This window comes from Pagrus pagrus, assembly GCF_965226575.1.
Source record: "Pagrus pagrus genome assembly, chromosome: 5".
NCBI lineage: Eukaryota > Metazoa > Chordata > Actinopteri > Spariformes > Sparidae > Pagrus > Pagrus pagrus.
The window spans coordinates 26,623,534-26,650,088 of record NC_140189.1 but is presented as its reverse complement, the minus strand read 5'-3'; the positions used below and the strand labels follow the sequence as shown (position 1 = coordinate 26,650,088).

Here is a 26,555-nt window from a genome sequence, read left to right as displayed (position 1 = left end):
TCCTCTGTGCCGTAATGCAAACTAAATTTTTGCTGGAAAGATTTAGCTTGGTTGGCCGGCTAACTAGCATAGTGAAAGTGAGGTTTATAGGGAACCAGTCTATCAATCTGTCCTCCCTAACTGTTCAGACTTCTCCAATGGTATTTTAAGGAAGTGCCTGTGGAAGACGCTGCTGTCTGATACATTGCTCTCAAAACATGTTGCAGCTCTCAGTTGGACATCCACTTGTGAATGTCAAAATATAACTCAGCTCATCCAGGCTGGGATGAGGGTAGATTTTCTTACCACAGAAAATGCCTCCTCCAGGCTGACATTTCTTGTAAATCACCATGACAGGTCTTTAGCTTTATAAAAGCAGATGTCTTCCCTTTCCGATACAAGCTACTTGTGGTGTCACAGCCTCTGAAGGTGGCACGCAGCTAGACACACAGTTAAGAAGTTGGAGTTCACAAGTTTCATGGAGATGAAATCATGGAGACAGAAGGAATGTTCAACCAAAAAAGTACACCTGTCACCCACCTGTCAATCATGTAACTCCAATCTCGTGAGGTTGAAAACCATTGACAGTTAGCTGGTGAAAGTAGGCTATGTATTTCTCCTGCTGGGTAAATTAATGTACTATAAAACTGTATTTTATATTCTTTTCATATATGTTTAAGATCTTAATTGCAAAGTAATGTTGGTAACTATGGTTGTTATAAAAAGTAAAAGTAAAAACCTAATGTAGCCTACTTAATGCTGGTGGAGTTTCAGGTTACATGCTGCTATTCCGACAGACCGCCATTACAACATGTCACCATTCCGACGTACCACTATTCCGACATGCGAACGTCCCGCCATTCCGACAAAGTTTCGTCCCGGCATTCCGACAAGGCTAATCCTAACCCGCAACCTGTAACCCTAACCCTAACCTTAACCCTTTTAAAAGATGTGTCGGAATGGCAACACGTTTAAAAAAGAAATAAATACCAACATTCCGACCATAGGAGGCAAAAAATGTGACGGGACGTTTAATGAAAGGTTTAAGTGTTGCCATTCCGACAATTAGAGCCTAATGTTGGAATGGCGGTATGTCGGAATGACGGTTGCCTCCTGGAGTCAGAATAAAGTAACTGTAGAACAACACGGAAATACTCAGGTAATGTTGCAAGTTCTCACTGGATCAAGCCAAAGTCCCATCATGTTTCAAAACTGCCTCCATCATCCCGGTGCCAAAGAAACCTCAAATCACATCACTCAATGACTACCGGCCCATCGCACTCACTCCTATTATGATGAAGTACTTTGAAAGGCTTGTTAAGGAGCACATCACCTCTAGAATCCCTGCCATGTTTGACCACTTCCAGTTTGCCTACCGGCCAAACCGCTCCACTGAGGATGCCATCTCCACCGCTCTCCACTTGAGCCTTGCACACCTGGAGGAGAAAAACACTCATGTTTGATGCTGTACCTGGACTTCAGTTAAGCGTTTAATACCATCATACCACAGCATCTGGTAGACAAACTGGGACCCCTGGACTTCAGCACCCCCCTGTGCAACTGGCTGCTAGACTTCCCAAGGCATCCCAAGGGCTACCACCAACCACATTGAGAAGTCTGTGGACGAACAGTGGTTGGCCTCATCAGGGATGACCACAACCTGGCTTGTAGGGAGGAGGTGGAGCAGCTGGTGGGCTGGTGTAGCAAAAACAACTTGATGCTGAACGTGGACAAAACCAAAGAGATCATTGTCGACTTCAGGAAGAAACAGCCCAGCCACACTCCACTTCTCATCAACCACACGGCTGTGGAGGTGGTCAGCAGCACCAAGTTCCTGGGGGTGCACATCACCTGGTCTGTGAACACTGCGGCACTGGTCAAGAAGGCACAGCAGCGTCTGCACTTCCTGCGAAGGATGAGGAGAGCCCTCCTGCCCCCGCCCATCCTCACTACATTCTACAGGAGCACCATGGAGAGCATCCTGACCAGCTGCATCTCCATGTGGTCTGGAAGCTGCAAAGCCTCTGATTGGAGGAAAGTGAGGAGAGTGGTGAGGACAGCGGATGAGATCATTGGGACTTCTCTCCCCTCCATTCAGGACATTGCTCCCAAGTGCTGAATGTCCTGAGCTGGGAATATTATCAGAGACTCCTCCCACCCTCACCATGGACTGTTTTCCGTGCTGGTCTCTGGAAAGAGGTTCTGCAGCATTCGGTGCAGGACCACAAGGCTCTGTAACAGCTTTTTCCCCCCATGTCATCAGACTACTGAACTCTAAGTGACAATTGTCGTTTATTCTGGATACCTTGTTTCCTCAAAGTATTTGCACTACCTAACTCAACAAAGTCACTTTCAATAATTTGCACTTTCAGTATGTTTCTGTTTTTGATATTTATTATTCTTATTGTGGTATTTTTTTGATATACTTTCTTATTTTAATGCTATGCTGAGCCTCTGAAACAAAATTTTGTTCTGTGTTCACTTGTTGCACACTGTCTAAGTCTAAGTCTAAGTATGAAATCATTGCTAGGTTAGTTTAAAAACTTATAGCTCCAGTTTGGGTGTTTTCAGTTTTCTTCAGCTGCAACCAATCATGTTGTAGCCTATGTCCTTAATGAAAACAACAGATTGTTTTCCATTTAAATGTCTGGAACCATTGATAAAATAATATTTCCACTAAAGAGTTCAGTAATAAAATTGTCAAATCATATTTTAGTGTGATATAAATGTAACTGATTGTGTTAAATGGGCATATGATATCATCTCATATCGATCACAGGCCCCTGTATTGAATCGAATTGTTTGTGATACCGGCAAATATCGTATGATTGCCCAAAGAATCAAAATAATATCGTATCATGATGCAACTTGGGATTTACACTTATTTCAGGCATTTAACCGAAAACCAATTTAAATAACTCATTGACTTTGAGACCGAGGAAACCGGATGTGCAAAAATGCTAACCTATTTCCGGGTTTTACAAACTACACCACTGAAACTCACATTACAGGAAAAATATAATAATGCAAATTTAGTTGGAACTCAGTATGTGTCTGTGAAAGAGGGGTTGGAAGGTGTGTGGGGAAGTTGAATTAGTAACATATCGTTTCTGTTGTTTGAAATGTGAATGTTACTACATTAAAAAGGTGCTTTAGTATGTGCTGCATTGATCCAACGAGGATCACGTAGTAGCTGCTCAACGTGCACTTCCTGTTTTTCACCCTGGGAGGCAGCAACGGTTACTAACGTGTGTGCGCAGGCGCAGTGGCACTTCACACAACCGCAATAAGCAAACATGGCGGCGGCCGTCGACAGTGTTGTGAAAGTGTAAGTTTATCTTTATTTCTCTTAAGAGTAAAACCCGTAGCCATACGGAGACGAGTGTATACCGTAATTGATTAATTGTGACGTGACTACAGAGGGCTGAAAACTGTAAACATCGCATCCTTAATCCTGAATACAATATTTGTCCCAAGAGAATAACGTTATCCACTGAGCTAAGGTTAGCTTGTTAGCTGTGGGGAAATATAAATGAGGCGAACCCATTGTGGAGCTGTATTTTAGCTGCTGCTCCTTCCTAACTTAGCTGCTCTGGGTGGTGTTTAAAGTGGTGTTACACACAATTTATCCAAACTGTTGCTAGCCATCCGCTTGTAGATGAAGGATAGAGTTAATTTTCACAGTAACCTGTCAGCTTGGCGGGTGCTTTGTTGTGACGAGCTGCTTGCGAACAATCAACCTTTTGTTCTGACTCCCCTCCATCGATACTGTTGGTGTTGGGCTTCACAATGAAGTGAGCCTGGGTTGTGTGTGCCCTTTAAATAAACGATAGAGATCGTACAGTCACAGCAACAGTCTTGTGTGCAGTCTTGTAGAACAATGCGACAAATTGGTGAAGGGTGAAGCCTAGAATAAACACTGTATCTGCGAGAAGGACACACATGTGTATCATAGTAATTATCCATGTTACAGCGAAGATGGCTGCCGCACTGCAATTTAAATAATGTTAAGAAATCACAAAACGGTGGGAATTAGGAATTACACTGTGTGAGAACGGTGCAGTATGCCAACAAAGTAGCAGTAAATCAAGTCATCATTTAATTGCAGAGCTTTAGTTACTGTGACCAGCCACGTGTCTTAATGTGAAAATCTGATTTATTTTAATGTGAACTTTTACTTCCATTAAACATGTTAATAGAGCCCAAGTGATAATATGGCAAGGCTAATGTAAAATGGCTGATTATAATAGCATATGGCACATATATAGGTATCTGAGTATATGTTTGTAAATGGTTAACAAGAAAGTGGCTGAAAGAAAGACAACAAAGAGGCATAAGCACTTAAAAGTTTATTGTTTAAACTGTAAAATGTCCATCTTAGTACATACCTTGGTAACAATTCCTTTATTGACAATAAAAAAAGTGAAGATGCAGTCGAGAGCTCCAGAAAACACCAGTAATTAAACCAGTGAACCAATTATTCAATCTGCTATTTGCAAGGTCAAGAATCACCTTTGTTGCTCAAAATTAATGGATTGTTATCTTTGTATCCAATGTTTTTGTTTTGTCTTCTTAAATAAACACAATTAAATGCTCGTGAGACGAAAATAGAAATAAAATGTGTCCAACAACTTCAACACCACAAGTCCGTTTTAAGAGAAAAAAATAAGGTAATAGAGCGTGGATTAGTGTGACCCTAACCCTTCTACTTAACCTTACGCCAAAAGCTTAATATATTGTTTATTAAAGCTGCTACTGAAAAACTATAATAATTATACAGAAAAGTCCAGTCAATCTTATTGTGGTCCTGTTTAGGCATCAGTAATAAATTGAGGCTTGTTTCATAATCAGTTAAAACTTCCTTGTAGTACGTTTTACTCTGTTTAATTTGCAATATTCATCTGGCAGTCGTAATTATTAGTCTTTTGTAATCTGTGTAATTTGACTTGTCATGTGTCCACCTTTCACATTTCAGGCTGGGAGAGCAGTATTACAGAGATGCCATGGAGCAGTGCCACAGTTACAACGCTCGTTTGTGTGCTGAGCGCAGCATCCTCATGCCTTTCCTCGACTCTCAGACTGGTGTGGCCCAGTCCAACTGTTACATCTGGATGGAGAAGAGACACCGGAGTGCAGGTATATAATCAGTGATGACGGATAAACAATATTATTCAAAAAAATACTATGCAAACTCGAATTTAAATATTAAGAAAAGCTAAAAAATATAACTTGAGAGATATGAAAAGGGCCATTTATTCATTTTCAGATGTATAAGTGCCAAAGATCACACCAAAACTTGCTGCTTATTTTGATTTTTCTGTGTCCTTTCAGGTGTAGCTCCAGGGCAGTTATACACCTACCCAGCCCGTCGCTGGAGGAAGAAACGGCGTTCCCATCCTCCTGAGGACCCCCGCTTAGCTTTCCCCCCTCTGAAAGCAGGTATCGCTCCAGGTGGAACAACTTTATTACCATCATAAATAGGGTTTAAGGGTTTGGTCTCATTCACTGGTAGAACTTTACCAGTAAAAGCTTGTTAATGTATTTAGTCTGTTGATATTTAAGGTAAGAACTGGGTCTGTCTGTTGCTCTGTTCATGTCATGTCAGTACATGCATAACTGTTTTTTGTTCATGTGTGTAGCAGATTTGGAACTGGGTCTGAAGCGAGATGCATGCGGAGCGGTGGATGGCAGCAGTCTGGAGGCCCTGCTGAAGGGGGAGCCCCTCGACAGGAGGAGTGGAGTAACGGACGTCCGCCCTGAGGACGATCCGGCAACTGTGGAGCCTCCTGCCACCTCAACGACCACTCACACGTCCTCTGGGCGTATCCGCAAGGTCTGGCTCTCTCTTGTTTTGTACCAATGCAGCTGACATGTAGAGCAGTGTGACATCTACTGATAAAAGGCATTTCTCTAAGTCAGTGGTTGTGGTTTCCAAGGCAGGACAGATTTCCTCTGCCAGTCTTTTCTGATCTGTTTTGAATCTCTGGATGGTCGAAACAGCTCAAAGCTGCAGAGCCAAATCACGCATCCACTGGCAGACTGCCCCTATGTTTTTTAAATTAAGAGGTTTGACTGACAACAAACAATTAACAATATCAAATTGCCACAGCTGTTGTAATTCTGCCAGTCAAATATTATGAATTTTACAGGCAATTTCACAAAACTTTGTGAAGGTCAAATCTGTCCAGTTGTGATGCCAAATACAGAAAGGTTGGTATCATTAGTAGTATTTTTTTCTGTAGTTTGAGTGGAGGAAGCAAAGAATGATAGTCTTAAATACACAAGTCACAGGGTCATTAAGCACCAGTTAAACCAGCCAAGTTCATACCAACCATCAAATTTAATTGCTGGCTCAGAAGACAGTAACAGATCATATATTCAGTACAGTGAGACCTAATCCAGACCATGTCACTGCAGAGAGTCCTGGACCACGATGACTACTTGGACGACCTGGATGACGAAGACTTTGAGGACGAGACCCCCAAGAGACGAGGCAAGAGCAAGTCCAAGGTGAGCACCATGTCAGTTTGCACTGGGATCAGTGTGATGGGATGAAAAAACTAGACACCCGACCGATATATCAGTATTGGCGTATATCTTATCCAATATCCATATGCCGAAGTTTACTGTTAAAATACAAAATATTTTGCCTTTGTTACGTATCTTTGTCACAAGTGTATGATAACCATGTTTGAAGGATCGTTGCAAAAAATGCACACATATTGGCAGATCTGTCGATAAAACACTTTTTTACTCCCTAATATTTGTATTGTCCCCAAAACTGAGCATTGATCGGGCTAGAAAATACCACAGTAGAGTCAGCGTATACCTGTTAGTATGGTCGTGGTCAGTTTCATTGGCTGTTGTGATTCAGAGATGTTTTAATTCACCAGTTGTTGTAGAAACGTTGTAGAAAAGTGATGATAACTGATGAGTTGAGTGGCAGTTACAATTCCTCCTGTAGTTACAATAGTTTTAATCTCAATCTTGAGACTCTCATTTCAGAGCACAACTGACTACATGTTGTTACTTTCAGGGTAAAGATGCTGTTTAAATCTGTATTTTGTTTCCTACGTTAAACTGGCAATAGACAAGTTCTTTACTTTAAGGTGTTATTATGAAGTAAATGTTGTAATGGTAAAAGTGACACCATTATCGCCTATTGGTTCCTTGTATTCCTCGATTTCGCAATACATTCTTGTCTGACAGTGGGCACAAAATGACGGCTGACTGGTGAGTCAGTCAAGCTGGCAGCGTGGCACGATTTCTGGTTTCACAGCTTTCATATCTCCATTATAGACTAAACGATTGAATAAAGTCATGTTTTGCCCTGTGTTGTTGATAGTTGTTACTCAAGGAAAATGATCCAGTTTTTTTTGCAACCGCACGGCAAGAATAATATCACCTGTAAACACAAGGGCCGGAAAAGTTGTCAGATTCCACTTTAACTTTTGTCCCTCTTTCCGTTTCAGTACTACGCCTTTCAGTTCTTTTGTTTCTTTCGTTGTTGAATTTAAAGTGTTATAAAAAGAAGAGAAATGAAAATATTTGTTCTGTAGGGTCGCAGTGACAAGAATGGCAAGAAAAAACAGGAGGCTGCAGCTGCAGCGCTGGAGGAGCGGGACAAGCCGTACGCCTGCGACAGTAAGTAGATGCTTCCTTTGCAAGGTCTGTGTGCCATGCATGTCAGCAAGAGAGGCTTTTGCTTTTTCCCTCTGAAAGACAAAAACAACCCATCTGCCATGCATGGCGTGATCTGAAAGACCCCATCTGGAACTAAAGTTTGGCCGCATAGAAATTGGAGAAATAACCCGTCTGGATTCGTTGTTTTTTGTTTTTTTTCCTGACATGCCACTCCGTGTGTGCTCTGTAACTTCCCGCTGGCCATCGCTCACTGTGCAAATGCTCACCTCCGCTGTATGGTTTTGCTTCTCGCGCGTCAGTCAAAAATTAACCATGTGAAAATACGTTTTTCAAAAGTAATAAAGCCAGTTGTGGGCCTTTTTGGACGGTAGTTCGAATTAGCCGCCATCACTGTAACACTTTTGTATGACCGTGTGTGTGTGTGTCAGTCTGTGGGAAGCGCTACAAGAACCGTCCTGGCCTGAGCTACCACTATACACACTCCCACCTGGCCGAGGAGGAGGGCGAGGACCGCGAGGAGATCGAGGCACCACCCACTCCTCGCCAGCCTGAGGAGCAGAAGAGTGAGTCACTCTCTAGTGCTGAGAGAGAGACAGAGGGAAAGAGAGAGAGAGAAAGAGAGGAAGGAGGTTTGGTTGCATGCCATGTAGCATGTGTGTGTTTGTACAAGGGATGTCTCTCTCTCTTTCTTTTTTTTGTGTCCTGCTATTTTCATTTTTTATTTTTATTTTTTATTTTCATGATGTTTTTGAATCCCGAATTTGGGACTAGACTCAATGTTCCTAACTGAAACATGCTTGCACAGTTGGGATTCCTGGCTTTTTTTCATTTTTTTTTTTGTTCAGCATATCATCCATCTTTTTTTTCCCCCCAACATATCCATCGCATTTTCTTTTGTGCACGCGACATCGTGTTAGCAAATACATTCAACTAGTGCGTTTTGTCAGTTGTCACTCATTCATTAGTTTGGATCATGATTTTGACAAGGTGTTGTTGGCTGATGTGTCATGAACAGGTTTGTAAAAATGTGGATTTAAAATATGATTTATAAACTGTATCATACAGCACTTAGACAAACAACAGCTCTTCAGTTTTGCCATTTTCATTAACTCATCTTTCTTGATGATTCATTTTAAAGTGACAGTTCTAGTGTGCACTGAATGGTTTCTTTGCTAATTCTCTTGCTCAGCAACTAAGAAGGGTCCCAATGGGTTGGCACTGCCCAACGATTACTGCGACTTCTGTCTGGGAGACTCTACCTTAAACCAGAAGACTGGCCAGTCAGAAGAGCTGGTGTCCTGCTCAGACTGTGGACGCTCAGGTATGAACCTGTCAGGACTCTTTTGACCATTCACTAAGCCCTGTCCGTGAAAAAAATAATTAAAAAAGGTGTTGATAATTTGCTAATTCTTTCTCGATACAAAGACAATAAATTAAATGTTTAATATAAGCTTATTCTGAATTTGATGCCAGCAACATGTATCCAAGGGAGAAATCCAAAGCTTCTCACATGTCCTCTTCTCCCTGCAGGCCACCCAACATGCCTGCAGTTCACACCAGTGATGATGGCTGCAGTGAAGACCTACCGCTGGCAGTGCATCGAGTGCAAGTGCTGCAACGTTTGTGGCACCTCAGAGAATGATGTGAGCCTCTTTATGATATTCCCAATTTATGTGTCCTCTATGTTTCCGCCCACTCTCCTTTAAGATGAGTTTGATTTCACAGCAGCTTGTGAAACCAAATGATGAATGGTCTGTTGTGAACTACATTCATTGTCATTCAAGCATTTAGGATATTTTGTTTTTTGAGTACATGATACCTTGATGACAGCTTTTTCTGTTAGTGTGAGTCCTCAGCTTATGAAGACTTTTCTCAGAGTTTGAGCTGACAAAAAACAGGACTGAACATGATGTTGTGTTTCTGTAGGACCAGCTGCTGTTCTGTGATGACTGCGACCGAGGCTACCACATGTACTGTCTAAGTCCCCCCATGACTGAACCACCAGAGGGTAAGTTGACACCAGATAGTTCCCTGCAGAAGTTAACAGACCCAAAGGACGTGTGCATGTTGTTAGACATCCCTGATGTCATCACTTTGTACCGGGTTATGGGCCGGTTCACAATGCGCCTCAGCATGCCAAATATATATTGATTGTCATTGATGCTTGGTGCTCAAACACAGACAAAGCTGATGAATATTGCATCACAGTGATCACAGTGATGCTCAACCAGCTGATGATGAATCTTTACAGCCGTTTCTCTTTTGCCGTGCCTCACTGTGTTTTTTTTTCCACAGGGAGCTGGAGCTGTCACCTGTGCCTGGCTCTGCTGAAGGATAAAGCCTCCATATACCAGCAGAACCAGAGCTCCGCCCCTGAGTGACATCATATCACCAACTCCTGCCCCCTCAGTACCGGGACCCCACCCCCGATGGAAAACGTCAGACCTCCTCTCAGTCCGGAGCTCCACGCTCTGTCCAGATGTAGCTGAGCCAGATCGCAGATCAGCTTTAGAAGTCTTAATATCTACAGCGTCAGTGTGGGGATCAAACTATCACTACCACCCTGAGGCCTGCCGTCAAACACATACATATTGTGCGTATATACAGTGTAGACACACACTCTCTCCTGGACTGTTACACACACTAGATACAGAGACAGAGAGCATGCAGTAACCATAGCGACTGCTGTCTCCATGGGAGCTCCCAGGAGCAAAAATGGATTAGCATCACAGCTAATTATCTGCAACCTTTCACACTCAAAGACACAGTGTGGACTGTCGAGACAACACAGTTTCTTTTCTGCCAAATTATCTATTTTTGCTCCCCGGGTGTGGGAGAAAGAAAATTTCACCACGTATACGGTCGAGGAATATTGTTATTATTATTATTACTATTGTTATTGTTCTGGTTACTAGTGGACTTTTGTAGTGGCATTTGTCTGTGTACTTTTGTCTGATTGGAGCGTTAATCTTTTCAAGAGGTTTCCCTGAGGGGAGCCGGTCAGTGCCAAGGTCCACCATCATATGAAAATACACACAACAATGACCCATGTGGCTTATCATTATCACGTAAAAAGCATCTTTGTTTCATTTTAAATCAGTGGGACAAAGACAGTGAAACTTCGCCTCGTTAAGGTGTTAGCACAACATCTTGGGCCTTTCTCCTTTACGATTGCTGATTCTGTTACTTAAACCAAACACTATACAGCTGAGCACATACTGTAATTTGGGCTTGTGAGACGAAACATTTTAGTATAATGCTGGTGTACAACGTTTCTCCATCAGACACTCCTGACTTTTGATAAGTCGGATAACGCTGTTCTCATCGGGGAAACTGACTGCTGTAAGTCCACCGAACTAGTAATCCTAAAGGTGCATCGTCTTTCTCAAAGATGTTTTGTGCTAGCTTTTTAGTGACGTCATCCTTAACGAGTCGTTATTAAACAGCCGCTGTCATGGCGACGACACACAGACTCATTTACAAACTGTAGCTGCTTTTATCATTTGTCACACTGAGGCAGATTTGCATGCAGATTGCACCTGTATGAATGCACACACACACTCACATCACAAGTGTTTTTTTGTTTTTTTTCTCCATTTGTTTTATTGTTTGTATTTTTTTTTTATTTTTTACATTTTATATTACCTGATATTCCATTGGTACTGGGAGTTTTTTCTAGTAGAATTTTGTAAAGTCTATGGTATAGCAAACACTTCAAGTATATAGCTACTAATGCATTCTATGTACTGTATCGACTTTTTCTATTTTTGTTATGACTGTGACATGTTTGGATTTATTTGATTATTCTGATATGTCAGACCTCCATTATGAGTATTTGTAAAATGATGTACTTTGTTGTACTATTTTTATTTTTACATTTCTTTGGTATCGAAGCCGATTTAGCCTGACTGAAATAAAAATCACTTTGAATTACGTGTCCGTGTAATTGCTTTAAATATAGAGTTATTGTTTGTTATATATATATTTGGATCAGCTGATAGTCGTCTGTCTGCAGATGTCTTTAGAGTTTAAATACCGTGTTGCTTATGTTGGTTATTTCTGTCCGCAATACCTTTAAGCAAGTCTTAAAGGATATGTTAAAACAAAAATGAACATTCAGTCATTATCTACTCACCCTCATGCTGATGGGACGTTGGGTGACGTTTCATAGTTCACAAAACATTTCTGGAGCCTCACAGCAAAATGGCGTCGCAGCATTCCTCTAAATGACGTGTTTGAATTTCTTATCTTATGACACAATGCCCCTAAGCTGTGTAAAAAGTATGTGCTCCACACCGGTGTTCATTACCTCTGAGAACATTAAACTGAACTCTGTCACTAAACACAGAAGTTAGAGGAATATGTGACTTGCACAGTATAAAGGGAAATTGAATGTTCTCATTTTCCCCCTTTAATTTGGTACTATTGATCATAAATAAACATTTTATGCTGTGAATGCAACCTTGTCTTTTTAAAGGTCATCAAATAAAACGCCAGAGTTTTAATGTATTTCTCTTCATTTGCCAAACTCTGTTGGGAAAATGTTGAAATCTGGAGAGCTCTGGTTTGATTTGACATATGTGGCTCTTATTCCTGTTACCTTTATTAACTTTCAGTGCAGGTAAAAGACAGTTGTGAGACGCAGACGAGAAACCTCACAGAGCAAAACATTTTAATAGCACTCAACAACAACATACACTCGAGGACTCTTTCCAGACACATTCACAAACAGCTTGTGTTCACACCACCTCTGTGCCGAGAAGCTTTTTGGAAAGAGAGGGAAGGGGGCCTACGCTCTGTACAAGGCCAAGACAACAGCGGCTTAGTGCAATTATCAGGAGCGTGATGATCAGCCATGCTTTGCTGTTCACAACTACAGACACAAAGGCGTGATGAAAAGTTCACACTGAACTGTACAGAAAATTACCGCACGCACTGAGAAGCAACTATATAAACGTACATGTATGAGCATCTGTTCATTGAGGTTACTTGTGGCAGTCATAAAGTTTAAATAAGTGAACGGTGGTTTTTGTATGCTGACCTGAGAAAATCACATTTAATATTTTGTATTAACATAATCATTCCATATCAACTTTCATATACTTTTTATATATACTTTTATAGGTTGTACTCAAGGCTGAATCCTTTCATGTGCGTGTGGGATGAGCTACAAGGGTCCAAAGGCTTATCGGGAGTCAGCATGTGGCAGTACTCTGGGTTTAATGTAAGGACAGAGAATGTAGCTTTGTCTTGTTGCACGTCTGCACAGACCTGTGGGTCATTTCATGCCATCTCACCCAGAATCCAGAACTTCTCAGTTCACTTCATGGATTTTCTCAGAAGAATTCATGTGTAATTCTTGTAAAATCCTGTAGCTGTACTATAAATACTTTCTTAGTTATGAATGTTTGAAGAACCAACCTTCGGTTACAAGAAGGTGAAAACTAGTGAGGACATGAATTTTTGAAAATGACATTGTCATTCAGGTGACACGATTCATTGTTATTAATCGGATTACTGTAAACTATTTAAATGATGACACATTATTTTTAAGGTCTCTTGGATGATCAGGACAAATTTCCACCCAATCCAGTGAAAAACAAGCGATCTGTGAGGCTTCGAATACACACATTACAGCAAAAGTAATTCGATTTAGCTCTGAGGGCCAAACTTAAAAAAAGTCATAACTAGAAAAGTATCTGGAGTAAAGCAAGTTTCAGGTCCAGGTGAGCTGGTATGGAGCGACCCTTCTGTATTTTGTATTCAATCTGGCAAAGTGTTGATTCATGTGGAGCTACACACAGACATAAACTTCTATTCTCATGTACATCTCCACTCATTACAGCTCACTTGGATTTATACACATACATCCCTCACACACACAGACGTCAACATATATGCACCTACACACTGTCCACTATAAATAAAGTTGGGATCTTTTGTACTTTGTGAATAAACCGTCAACTAACAATCGACTTGTTGCCTGATTGATTACCTCGCCGTAAGAAATCTTCCTTTCAGTCGGTAAACTAACACACTTTGGGGTTCCTTATACAATATTCTTGGTTTCAGAATACAAAGTCAACACTTTATAAATTTGTTGTGAGACATAGTGCATTATCAGTTGGCTTTGATGTCACAACATCTGGGCTGGAGGTGCTCGGTACAAAACTATGTAAAATACTCGTTTATCAAAGGTAAACAATGCAGCTTTCAGGCAGCCGCTCAGACATGTACAGCCACCGCGAAATGAGATGAAAATTCATCTGTCCGTACTTTTGATTAACAATGGCAGCAGTGAAGGTGGGAAACACTTGTTTGTGAGTCCTTTTTGTATGAATCTGTGCGTGGGGAGGGTGTGTATGTGTGTGTCCTCTACAGCTTCTCGAAGCCGACGGAGCAAAGGAGGAAGATGACGTAGAGCATAAGGAGGCAGAGTCCCAGCCTGCGGTCCAATCTCCAGCAGTTCAGGTGGACACACAGGACCTGAGGGGGGCGGACAGGAAGAGAGAGAGCTTCATTTCCTGTTGCACTGCCATGAATATAATCTCATATTTCTTTCTGAGTATGACAACAGAGTGGTGGGCTGTCAGGCCTTTACAGGAAGAAGATAAGATGAAAATCACAGGTGAAGACAAACAGGAAACTGATGTGGGACTTTAAAATGTCAAACTCTCATACAGAGACGGTGAACATCTACTCACAGTGAGTGTGACCGAGGCCAACAGCAGAATCACTGAGTACACCAGACCTTTGCTGTTGATTGTCACCTAAAAACCAGACAGGACAAAGCAGGAACAAATCACTGAATGTGTCTTAAAAAGTCCACTCAGTTAAACCGAGCTGTTGTTTCTTGCTGTTGATTTTTAAATTAGGCCAATGACTTCATTCTTATATACTACAAATACAGATGTTTCTTAATTTCTATGATTTGATAAAAAATATTCAAATTTAAATCTGTTTTTTAGAAGTAATTTTTGCCTTTATCATGTATCAGTGGACAGTGAAGAGGTGATAAGGGATATAGGGGAGTGAGAGGGAGGTGGCTTGCAACAATTGTCCCCAATCCCAATTAAACCAGGCACGCTGCAGTCGTTACTAAACCTGCTGATAAGTATTTATAAAATGGGAAAAAAAATATTTTTATGATAAAACTACAGAGATTTCTTATTGAAAGAGGGCTACCACTAGTTGTGGTAAGGGGAGAAAGGAGTGATACTTTCATGTTGAATGTTTAGATATATGAGACCTTCTAAATATTGTAGCTGTCAACCTCTGTTGAAATATTTTTCACTTAAAACAGGATGTGACTAATAACTCTCTCTGACTCTCTGGCCAAAAGGGGTAAGATCAAGTGGGGAACAGGTGAAAATGTGTTCGGACGACAACACAAGGATGTCTTTCTGCTTTTGGGATCACGGGTCAAGATGTTAGACAGAAAAACAGGAGATGTTACCACTGATCCATAGCTGACTATGAGAGTCCTCAGCGCCCAGGGGAAGCCCAGACCCAGCAGCACATCGAAGATGTTACTGCCAATAGAGTTGGACACAGCCATGTCGCCCATCCCTGCAACAGTTGACATATAAAGAGAAAAAAAATGAAATCTATAGTATAACTCTGGGAGAGAAAGTACACTAATAATTTACCTTGTGCGCTGTGATACAGAGTAATAGAGTCTGAAATGTAATCCATAAAGGTGAAAACACCCTACACACTAAATGTCCATTAAGAGAAAGTAAAGAGGTGTTGACAGATTATTTTCTAGTAAGAAAGATCCAATTTAAGTGACACTGAACAGAAATTATCATTCAAAATATGTATGTTATATGTTATGTCTATGTACAGTGCTGCTCGACAGATTTTAAATGTTACCGTTTAGCATGAATAATTTGGTGTCTGCTGTTTTCAGAAAAGGTCACTTGAAGGCCAACGATGTCGTATATATTTCAAAACTGGTTCGACACCATCTTTTTCCAGACCACTCAACCTCTGAAGATCGAGACTTTGAGATGCAGATAAAAGCTTGTTAAAAATGTTCTTTTAAACCAGTATGAACCTTCATGTTCAATATTTGGATTTAGTTTTGTAACTAAAAGCTAAAAGCTCAACACATGTGCATCCACAAGACCTTGTCGGGCGACGATGAGGCTGGCCATACAGTCAGGGACGCTGGTGCCGGCTGCCAGGAACGTGATTCCCATGATGACTTCTGGGATTCCAAGTGTGTAGCTGATTATGGTCACCTGGACAGAAAAACACAGAGGAAACTGGCTGTGTATATGTATACGTGTGTGTGAGTGTGTGTGTGTGGCACTAGCGTGTTTCGTACCATCCAGACCATGAGGTAGGAGAAGAGGGCTATCCACAGCGTGGAGGACAGGAAGGTGAGTAGGTACCAGCGCTCCCATCGCGGCAGGTTGCAGTCGGGGATGGTGAAGTGAAGCAGGATGCTCACGGGCCAAGAGAGCAGCCATTTCAGACGATCACACCAACCATCTGAGGAAAATGATGACAGCACACGCAAACACACAAGTTTCCCCACAGGGATCATTACAGATTCATCTGAGCGTCTAAATTATTCATGTGGCACGGCCTGTGTGTCTGTGAGTCTTCATCTCTTTTTAATTATCTCCATTACAGTAGTAATAAAGCCATCTAGACACTATAAAACATTACGAGGTGACAAAAGCCAAAAAAGAAGCAGCTATGTTGGCCACAGTGGCACTGACTTGAAAAGAGTTGCCAAAAAGTTTCTAGAGATCAACAGATGACATCTTGTCCTGTAGTCAGGTGCATTAATGGAGTTTTTCACTGGTCTTTCCTGAATTTGGCAAGTCTATTGAAAAAACACGAAGACTAATCTTTTTGATGACTCTTGGCCATTCTGCTGATTAAAGTTGGAAGCATTTTCTCCAACAGGCATCTTTCCAGTGAGAGAAAACCTCCTTCTTTGGCCACTCGGTTTCACTGTTTTTCTGGCATTTTTCTCTGTCACATTTTTCTGCCTTGTGCAACTGTCTATCCAATAAGGCATTTCTGTCACAAGAGATTGTCTCAGGAACCAAGAACCTGTTGGGAACTTCATTTTCACAATGTTGAGGAATCTGTCTGATTTGCCAGATCTTTGTGGTTCTTCAGATACAGTCAAAGTGCAAACAGGAAGGCGCAAAAGGGCCTTTTAGTCAGGGACATTTGAAGTTTAAACTAGTCAGCTAGTCAAAACGTTCAAAAAACAGTCAAAGTTGAGCAGAATTTAGAGCCTCTGGAGATCCTTAATCACATTCTTCAGTAACCAAATCATATTTTAAATGCTGCTGAAATGTGTGCACATCACCCTAAGCTAACAACTAACATCTATTGAAAACAATATTCAACGTAACAAAAAAACTTGAGGAAACACGTCGGATACGGAGTGCACGTAATCACATAGCTTAGATGCAAAAATGAATCAGTGTTTTCAGCATTGCTAATTTTTTATGAATCAACACTCCGACGAGGGAGACGTGACCTATCAGTGAAAACAATGTCATCATGTAATCTAGATGTGTGCATTAAAGGAGACATATTATACTTGTTCAAGTCCACACAACCAGAAGCTCATCTCTCCCATAATAATAATATGTCATAACGTCTCCTTTAGTAAAATAAAAAGTTCAGTTCTTGAGTTTTATTTCCTTTTGTTCCATCGATGCTAAAAATATTTGTGTCTACTTTCATTCACCACTCACCGGGCAGTACAAAGGGTTTGAAAGGAGAGTTCTCCTCCTCTCCTTCCTCCTGATCTTCCTCCTCCTCCTCTTCCTCTTTAGGCTGTGCTCCCTCACCTGTCTCTCCCCCCGTCTCTTTACCACTCTCCCTCTCTCCCTCCAGCGGCTGCGTCTCTCCCTCAGCCACCAACCCATTCTCCCTCCCCCATGCCCCGTTAGCACCCAAACTTTCCTCCCCCGAAGCCGCCCCCTCCTCTGGGCCGACTCGAGCCCGAATCAGCCTCTGCCTCTGTGGTTGGGGAGAGAAGTCAGGGGAAAATGAAAAAAAAAAAAGAAGAAACAAACTGACATGAGAAAAACTGCAGCAGGATTATGGTAATGACTTCATCTGACTGTAGCTAACGATATGAGAACTGGCAGGAGGAGTGATCAGGCAGTCAGGCACATTCACCAGAGGGGGTTTGGAAAGCATTGATCAGGAGCACGGCACAGAGGAGAGGCAGCAGTGGCAGTCGCACTTTAATTTGGCACTAGAAAAGGCAAGCACACATGCAGGAGAGCAGAGAGAGCGAGGTAGCTGATTTGGCGATTGAGTTCTTGGTTTCTTTTGTGTCCGGGATAATGTTATGGATTGGGCAGCAATCTGTATGTGCGTGAGTGCATTTTCTGGGCTTATCAGATGGCGTCCAGCAAACAGGATCTGGTCGCACAAATGTATTCTCTCAATTTTTCTGTCTACCTTCAAGCCTTCTGTACAAAAACTGTACTGTGAGTAGTATCTTAAAATTATTAACCCTTTACCAAATTAAACAAATCAGTAAGGCAACTAAAGATATAATAATTTTAAGGAAAAGTTCACCACCAAGCTGAGATGAAGGCTGTTTACAAAAAAAAGAAGTGAGAAACTAAATTCTCATCAAGGTCGACAGAAATGTTTATGTTAGTTTCAGTGAAATACTCCAACAGCTTGTGAAGTGAAGACGAACTCACTGAATTCTGCTGGTGACGTTTTTTTTCAATATTTGAGTCAATATGATGCTGCACATCTTCTTTGTTTTCTGCTCCATTTCTGTCAGAGTGCTTGATTCGGTCTAATTATGCGCACCTGGCACTACTTTTCTGCTTAAAGAGGTTAAACTTTCTGTGACACACTGGGCTTGCACCCCCGGGGAAGGAGTCAGCTGAAATGCCTGCGCTTGTTTCTGTTCTGCATTATAATAAAATAAAGATACAGAAAACTTTTCTTTTTTTGTTCTCAGTGAAAACCAGTTTACCTTCAGTTGGACATTCAGGTTTTGCTGATTTAAACGCACGTGGAGTCGGTTGCACTACCCTTTCGTTAAGTTCAAACTTAACCTAGTTATAAAATAAATGTAAATGTTAATGTTACATTCCTGACCCTGACCTGACACTTGATTAAAATGCTTTTTAATAATAATATTTAAATAAGATTTTCAATGAAATGTCACAAAAATAACACATTTCCCAGTTCAAATGGCCAAACATTATGCTAATCTTGTCAAATGAAATGAGTTAACAGCGTCAGTTAGATATAAAGTCTATTTTACACATATTGTGAATTGCATGAAACTACTGACTAACTAATGGATGAGCGAGGTTGGGGATCCTTCTTTATATTTATGGTAATTTTACAAATATGTCCCTTTTGATTTGACGGTTTAAATACCCACCGAACGAGCCGAAAAACCCAGGGGAACTTGATGTTATGTGGAGGGTGTGAGCGCGTGCAGTGTACCTCGTTGATGACCATGCGTCCTGCCATGCGCAGGCGGGTGAAGGGGGGAAAATGCGGGGTGATGAGAAGGCGAAGGCTTGCCTCTGAGAAGGAGAGTTGGTGGGAGTGCATGTTCAGCATCTCATCCACCATCACCACTCCTGAATCCTGGCCGGCCACCACACATGAATCTGGGGAAAGTGTGGGCAGATGGACAGAGGTTAGCAGCAGATGATATTGGGAAGTAGATGATAGTTAGACAAAGATGACAGACAAAGAGGACAGAGTGATGGAGCGACAAAAAGTGGAGAAAAAAATCTTCAATGTGGTCTAGTTCTATTTTGGCCTGTTGGAAATCAACAGGGGAACAGAAATGAGTCTAACTGGCAGCCTAAACTGTGTCACTAGGTCTGCTGAACGCTGCTCAGAGACGGAGGGAAGTTTATGATGTGATGGATGAACGCATGCACACGTACAAACACGAGCTCCTGCACCTGGCTTCAGCGGTACCATGTCGTTGTCACAGTCTCCAATGCTTCCTACCGCAGTCGTCCGTCGCAGGCTGCTCAGACACGGTTGACCTGCCCTGCTGCAGTGTCTCTCCACCAGGCTATGCAGAGATCTGTTGAACCTTAAACACATGTTGTGTCTTTAGTGGGCAAAGACAGAGCATGTGGTGACTTGATATCAACAGGATGGAAATGTGAAAAGGCAGAGAAAGAGACTCACTTCATAATTATTATGTAGATTCCGTACATAGAGATCAGGATGATGGTCTCCCACCTGAAACATGCACAAAAAACAAAGTCACAGATTCATAAATACGACATTCATCACAACAACAAACTGATCAGATATCCAAAAAACAGACTGCTGCTGGTTAAAAAATCATTACAGTCTTACCACAAGACTTTTTCATCATAGATCACCTGCAAAAAAATTAAAATATACTTTAATTACACCTAAGAAATTCACTTTTAACATGTCCTGTCAAAGAAACATAACAAATGATTGCCAAGCCTACCACTGACTACTATTATATGAGGGGTGGATGTTATAACAATTAATGGGAAACTTATAGTGATCAATTAAATATGTGGACTTCTTAATTAAAAACTAATTTCATGGAAATTCACCTAAATGCTGGTTGCCACCTGCCATAAAACGATAAAAGAGACTCAGTAACGAGCTAACTAATTACTACCACAGTGTGTGGCTACTACTGCCATTCAAATCATGTCGGAGGAAGTGACAGATAAGAGTGAGACACTCTACCTGCACCTGAACAGAGTTAGCTTGTGTGAGCGTTGAATTACGTACAATTTCTACAGATATCGTGATCATGTCTTTAACGTTACTTCTTTTAGCCACGATAATCGTTTAGTAAAAATCTGATATCATTACAGCCATCATCTGTAGCTTGTAGTTGGGTAAACCCAGGAGTTAAACTAAATATTGCACTTTATTTATTCCAGTCTTTCACTTGTGGTTGGTGCAAAGCAAATTGATTTCTTCGCTCCAATGACTCAGCCAATACAAGATTAATTCCCTGCCAAACTCTTAAAATTAATTCCCTGCCAGACACTTTCTTATTTACTGGAGGATTTCTCACCAGGATGAGCACCACTATGGACAGGATATAGAAAACAGCATCTCGAAACAACGGCCACCAGCTCAGAGTGATGGGCTGCAGAGAGGAGACAAACAAAGTACATTTAAATCAGTGAAGAGTGAAAGATCTATCATGTGATCACTGTTTTTACACCGTCACAAAAAGAGTTAGCCAGTTCTTATTTTGTCTTTTGTTCTGTTATCGTTGTGAAAAATGATCGTCGAGTCCTCTTTTAAGCTTCAGGTCTTAACAAAGTGTACGTACCTGTCCAGCGAAGATACCGCAGAGGCCGATGATGACCAGGACGTTAAAGACAGCTGATCCAACGATGGTTCCCACACCCACGTCTCCCTTTGTGATAAACACCCCTGAAAACACAGAACAGGAAGAAGTGAGTCATAAATCATCAGCAAAAATAAATTCAATACGACAATCTGTAAGAAATGATGGATTGTTAGACTTGTATCTTTCTCCTCCGGACAGAAATATTGCATCTTTGGTTCATGAGCACCGAAGCCGGGCAGACGTCTTTTATCTCATTCTACTGATTGTGGAATATTGTCTTCATAACACCTCATGTCACACCGATGCTTTTTAAAGTCGACCTTTTCTCCTTTGTGAATAAATTGGATTATTTCAGAGGCAATATATGAGAAAATGTCCTTAAGCCGCATGGATTCAGAGGCAAAGTCACACTAATACACATGTTTCAATGCCATTTTAATAAACCGTGCAATGTATCAAGGATAAATCCCCAATAGTGTTGTAGTTTCTCGCGTTTCAAAACATGTGTGTGATGGTGTCTGTCTGCTTTAGTCTAAATTTCATCATGGAAACTTTGATCTGATTGCTTCACAATGTCTGTGTTCTTTTCTGCTCAAAGTGTATTTTTATCTTTTAATTTCACATTTACTGAAACAAAGAATAATTAATGAACGATAACACCTGTGCCTTGGTAGTATTTTGCCTCCCATCGAGCAAAAAAAAAGAGAAAAACACGCTCTTCTTCCCGCTGTCTTTGTTCGCACCTACTTTAAATCAGTGCCTCTGCCCACGTGCCCTTGACTTATCTCAACCATAATCAGGTGAAGAAGTATTTGATTGCAGGCAATTGGAGTGCTGATGGAGCAATCACTGGGCTTACACATGTGAGTGAGTAATTGATTAGAAAAGCATCATACTGACCAATCAAAGAGGTGAAGAGCTCGGGGGCGGAGCTCCCAGCCGCCATGAAGGTTGCCCCAGCAACATCCTGACTGAGCTGCAGATTCTTGAGGACAATAAGGAGTTAAAACAGATTTAAGGATGAGAGGGGTGATATCATACATTTTTCTTATTGTCAATGAATCCCAAATCAATGGACTGATCAGCACAGTCTGTGTATCTAAAGCTTTATTCAGCCACAAATCTCCACTGTTGTGCAAAACAGTTAAAAACACCTAAGAGCCACAGTGTAGCGCTGGCTGACATGTTCCTTTATTATGATGAACACGAGCTTCTTCCACTGTAGGAATGGAGAATAACTCCATCATTAGCCTTTAAAGGTTTGAAGGTGAATAAACAGATGTTTTAGCAAAACCTAGAAAACATGAAAAACTATACTGTATGTGGACATTATTTTATTTACCACCACGTTGGATGTGTCTGTAGCTCATACCTCTGAAACTTTTTCCAGTGATGGCACAAAGTAAACGTCACAAACTATGGCCAGCGCATGAAACATGTAGATAGCCTGTGAAATACAGAGACACATTATTATACATGCACTTGTGGGTTTACTGCAACAAAATGAAGCTTCTTTCATTTCAAATTCAGTCCGAGTTGAAACTCACACAGAGAACGTGGAGGAGTACCGCTCCGTGTCTCCTCTGCTCCAGAGTAAAGACGTCTTCAGGAAAATCTCCAACGGCTGGAGAAGAGATAGACAGAGTAGCCTAATGATGCTGTAATCAATTCATTGTTTAAGTAATCTTTCATGCAATAACACAGAACATTCCCTGGTTTCAACATCTCAAATTTGAAGATTTGTTGATATTCTGCCTTTCCAATGGCTCCCTGTGACCTTTAGGATTGATTTTATGATTTTATTTTGAATTAAGCTATTTCATGGTCGTGCAGCTCTGTATTTAAGGGAGTTGTTGTGCCCTTTGGCCCCTGAGAGGAGCCTCAAGTCTTCTGGGTCTTCAAAGGTCAAGCTTTTTTCTTCGCTGCTTGACTTTGGCTTCTGACAGAGACGTCAAATCAGAGCACATTTCTACTTGTTTTTCTTTTGTCATCTGTCTCTTCTCTACTTCTCTACAGTCACGTGTGTCCGGGACTTTGTTGGATGTGTGTCCAGTTGCATCCCCCGGCTGAAAGGGCCCACACAGCTCGAGGTTAAAGCGTTGCCACAATCATGTGACTAAACTTGTTTGGTTGCATTATAATTGAGTTTTTCGCTGCTCTTGTGACTTCATGCAGCTGCAGAAAGGTAATCAACCATTCTTTTTCCAAAAGCGATTCCTGTAAAGTCAACCCTCAGAGTCATCTAATTCGGCCGAGTTAGTCAATGCGTCACGATCACCCTCTTTCCAACTGTAAGGGAGTGTTCTGCTCTACTGCAAGATCAAACAAACACCACGACTCACTGCGCCATAAAAAAAATCTTTTATTATGAGGCGGTGCAAAACAACAATCTGGAAAGCTGCCTCCCAGGTGGCCTTCCCCACAAGGTTTTCTGATTGTCGTGAGTCAGGATTTATAAAACCTCCAGTGAAGATGAAGGTCACACACACGTGTGACAAAAAAGTACAGAAGATCCCGCACAGAGGAGACATTGTGCAGCGAACATGTGCATCACGTGTAGTGATGTGGACACAGACATGGTGTGATATCATCATGACAACCTGTCACATGACTTAGTTTTTGATCCAACAGGATATTTTTATCATCAAGCACAAGTTAATTCACTTGAAAACCGCAATATGGTAATTTGAAGAAAAGTGTCTGAGAGGCCTTGAAGTTAATCTGTGCTGTGTTCCCAGAGGCAGCAGGTTCTTTCAAGCTCAATATATGTCGCTCAGTCTCTGCAATAGGCTACAAAATCTCTCCATCTCACATCAGAACAGAAGATGCTGTCACCGTTTCTCTCTCAGTCCTTCAAACAGCCAAATAAATCCAAAGCACACACACAAACACACACGAGTGATGAGAGAACTGCTGATGAGAGGCTGCTAATCAGCAGGTCATTACGACAGGACAGCCACTTTGAACAGCTCCAGATGCAGACGCCATCCAACCACAAATTCAGCATTCAGTTTCCTAGCAACTGGGTGTCCTCAAAGGCCGAACTGTGTTTAAACATGTGAGTTTGAAGAAATGAAGGATGAGGGGCAGAGGTGGATCGATGCACGGATGAAATAGACTTAAAGAGATTAATAGAGACGGGGCTCACACTGCTTCGGCACACAGGACACACATCACCACACTGACTTTAGATTCATTAACTGCATGAAGATCAAAACACAGACTTACATCTAACCTCAGTCCAATTTAAAAATAAATGGTCCTGTCTCACACACACTTATGATAAAATATCTCACCAGATGTAGAAATGTCAGTCTGGTTGTCTTCTTTCTGCTGGATGATCTGTCTTTTAGATAAGGAGACGTCATGATCCACAATGTGTCCATGGGAGCCTAAAGAGGAGGAATAACATATAAATACATACATCATTAATTAAATATAAGAGTTTCTATAGGGTTAATGTGAGTGTTTGTGAAATGCAGTAAGTTTAGCTTTAACATCTGTCCAACTTTAAGGTGTTTCAAGTGCAGCTAAAATACTCTTTTTGGTTTTTAGTCAAATGTATTATTAATGCAAGCATTTAATTTAAATCGCATGGTTAATCAACACAAGTTAGTTTACATAAAAAACATGAGTTTTGTGTCATTTTTCGTTGAGTAGCACCTGTAACATCAGTGAAATTGAAGATCCATGCGGCTGCGAGCAGACCGACTCCACAGACGCAGAACCGCGGGAGGAGGCGCGTCTGCCTCGGTCTCCTCGGCGCCGTCATCCCGCCAGCCGCCGGCTCTCCGCTCAGAAGAACATGTCGCCGCGCTGCCGCTCCTCCTCGCACCGCCTCCCCTCTGCGTCCACACTGGATCAAACTGCTCTGTTTTTCTTCTTTTTTTCCCCCGATTTATCGTCTTTGAGATATTTTAGCTCTGGGCTCCATCCACGATCCGGGGGGATGTTTGAGAGGTTCGGCCTGACACCAGCACCTCAGCATCCAGCACCAGTCAGTCTGTCAGCACCAACGCAGCAGCAGCAGCGTCCACATGCACAAGCTCAAACTCCAGCTGGCACACAATGAATCATCAGCCAGCATCTTTATATATATATTTATATAAAAAAAATATCTCAATTCAGACCGTCTTGCCCTAAATCTGATCTGTCTGAGAGGAGGTGTTTTCCTGGAGTCACACAGATAAGACCACCAGAGAGCGCCTTCAGCTGGGTGGGGCGACTGGAGAGACGAGGAGGCATGGACACACTTTAACTGGTGCATGTAATTCAAAATGTGGAAAAGTATTAAGTGACATTCATAATGTTGTAGTGAAGAAGCTGAGACTAACCGAAATGGCCTAATAACATTAAGTGATGGTCTTTAACTGGCAGACTTTACTGCTCAAAGCTGCTTCTTCAGATTGTCTCACTGGGCTTCATTGTGTGGTCACTGCAAATTAGGTGTAACCTCAACATTAGTGCTTAAATGAAGTGTGCCCAGAGTAAATGTAGGGTGAAATAAGCAGAAACATCTTTATTTAAAATAACTAAGAATTAATTTCTTTCTTAAAAGGGCACTATGTAGTTTTGGAGAAGAAAATTTAACTCTTGAATTTTAATATTTACAATATTAACAAGGTAATAAAACAAACAGAAATATTTATCTTTTCCATATCTGAATAAACGAGCTGTTCTCAGTGGAAAATAAGGTCCGCAGAACACTGTTTGAAGCTAGAAAGGTGGCGGGGTCCGCCAAATATAAACAAAGTAAACCTGTATAATCATTGTGGCATCATGACAAATAATTTTGTGGCATGGTCCACCATTAAAGGTGCAATATGTAAGAATTGGCCACCTGTTCGATTCATATTCAGAACAAATAGTAATCAGAGTAACTGCTAACTGCTACCAATTGTGGCTGCAGTTAGCACGTTAGCTCAGTTAGCCTTGCAGCTAGCTGCTTGACTGGGTGTTGGAAATACTGAGGAAGTGTTGGTGATTACCGCTAGCAAAGGAGTTTTGGACCGAGATGGGCCAGGTCTAGCTGGTTAGCATTATAAACGTGCTATGCGCTCAAAACATAGACATTATGATGTCAGAACTGTTATTTCTTCACATTCTGTTGATCATTTTGATGAAGTTTTGAATGTTTTAAACCAAAAGTCATACATATAGCACCTTAAAGTTTCAGTTTTTGCCTCTCGAGGGAAAAAATTTGGGTATCCCTGCTGTACTGAAGTGATCTTTCTGTGCGAATGACTTCTAAAGTTCAGCTAAAGCAAACGTGAGGCCTTCAATCTTTGTCATTTTAGTACAATATTGACACAAACAAAACCTTCTTAATGAACAAATGGTTTAAGACAGAGTTGAAAGAAAAAGTGAAACAACAGGGAAGGTCTCATTCTTCCCGTCACGTTACAATCCGCTCACATATTGCCAATAATAATTATTGAAAAGATCATTAGAGGTTTTACTGGTTTGTTTTAGTTTAGTGAATGTATTTTGTTAAACTAGGAATTCTTTTAACTGATTTCACCAAAGAGCTAATAAATCCAAAATGATTCATTTTCAATTGCAGATTTCATGCAGATTTTTTGTCAAAATA

General features: G+C 41.3%; 1 protein-coding gene and 1 pseudogene across 5 annotated transcripts; one reads left to right on the top strand and one right to left on the bottom strand.

Moving 5' to 3' along the window:
- The first annotated feature begins 3,195 nt into the window (after positions 1–3,195).
- Positions 3,196–11,556, top strand: LOC311257231 (zinc finger protein ubi-d4-like; annotated as a pseudogene). Its single transcript, XR_014624888.1, has 11 exons — positions 3,196–3,307; positions 4,955–5,115; positions 5,311–5,418; positions 5,619–5,812; positions 6,397–6,489; positions 7,539–7,623; positions 8,052–8,186; positions 8,813–8,944; positions 9,154–9,266; positions 9,550–9,631; positions 9,919–11,556. The product of XR_014624888.1 is annotated as a zinc finger protein ubi-d4-like (transcript).
- Positions 11,557–13,914: 2,358 nt separating this feature from the next.
- On the bottom strand, positions 13,915–26,533 carry slc24a6a (solute carrier family 24 member 6a). 4 transcript variants are annotated; one of them, XM_084353675.1, is made up of 17 exons: positions 24,629–26,533; positions 24,262–24,357; positions 22,513–22,589; positions 22,338–22,412; positions 21,866–21,950; positions 20,945–21,048; positions 20,681–20,755; positions 19,972–19,997; positions 19,798–19,851; positions 19,545–19,699; positions 19,090–19,259; positions 17,355–17,622; positions 15,956–16,122; positions 15,755–15,869; positions 15,080–15,192; positions 14,328–14,393; positions 13,915–14,109 (listed from the first exon to the last, which is right to left on the bottom strand). In XM_084353675.1, exons 1-17 carry the CDS (start codon positions 24,735–24,737, stop codon positions 13,999–14,001), a joined length of 1,866 nt encoding a protein of 621 aa, XP_084209801.1. In that variant the 5' UTR covers positions 24,738–26,533; the 3' UTR covers positions 13,915–13,998. The 4 variants fall into 4 exon arrangements, with proteins under 4 accessions (XP_084209801.1, XP_084209803.1, XP_084209802.1 ...); XM_084353677.1 differs by having other exon boundaries at positions 19,171–19,259; XM_084353676.1 differs by having other exon boundaries at positions 19,563–19,699.
- Positions 26,534–26,555: the final 22 nt, after the last annotated feature.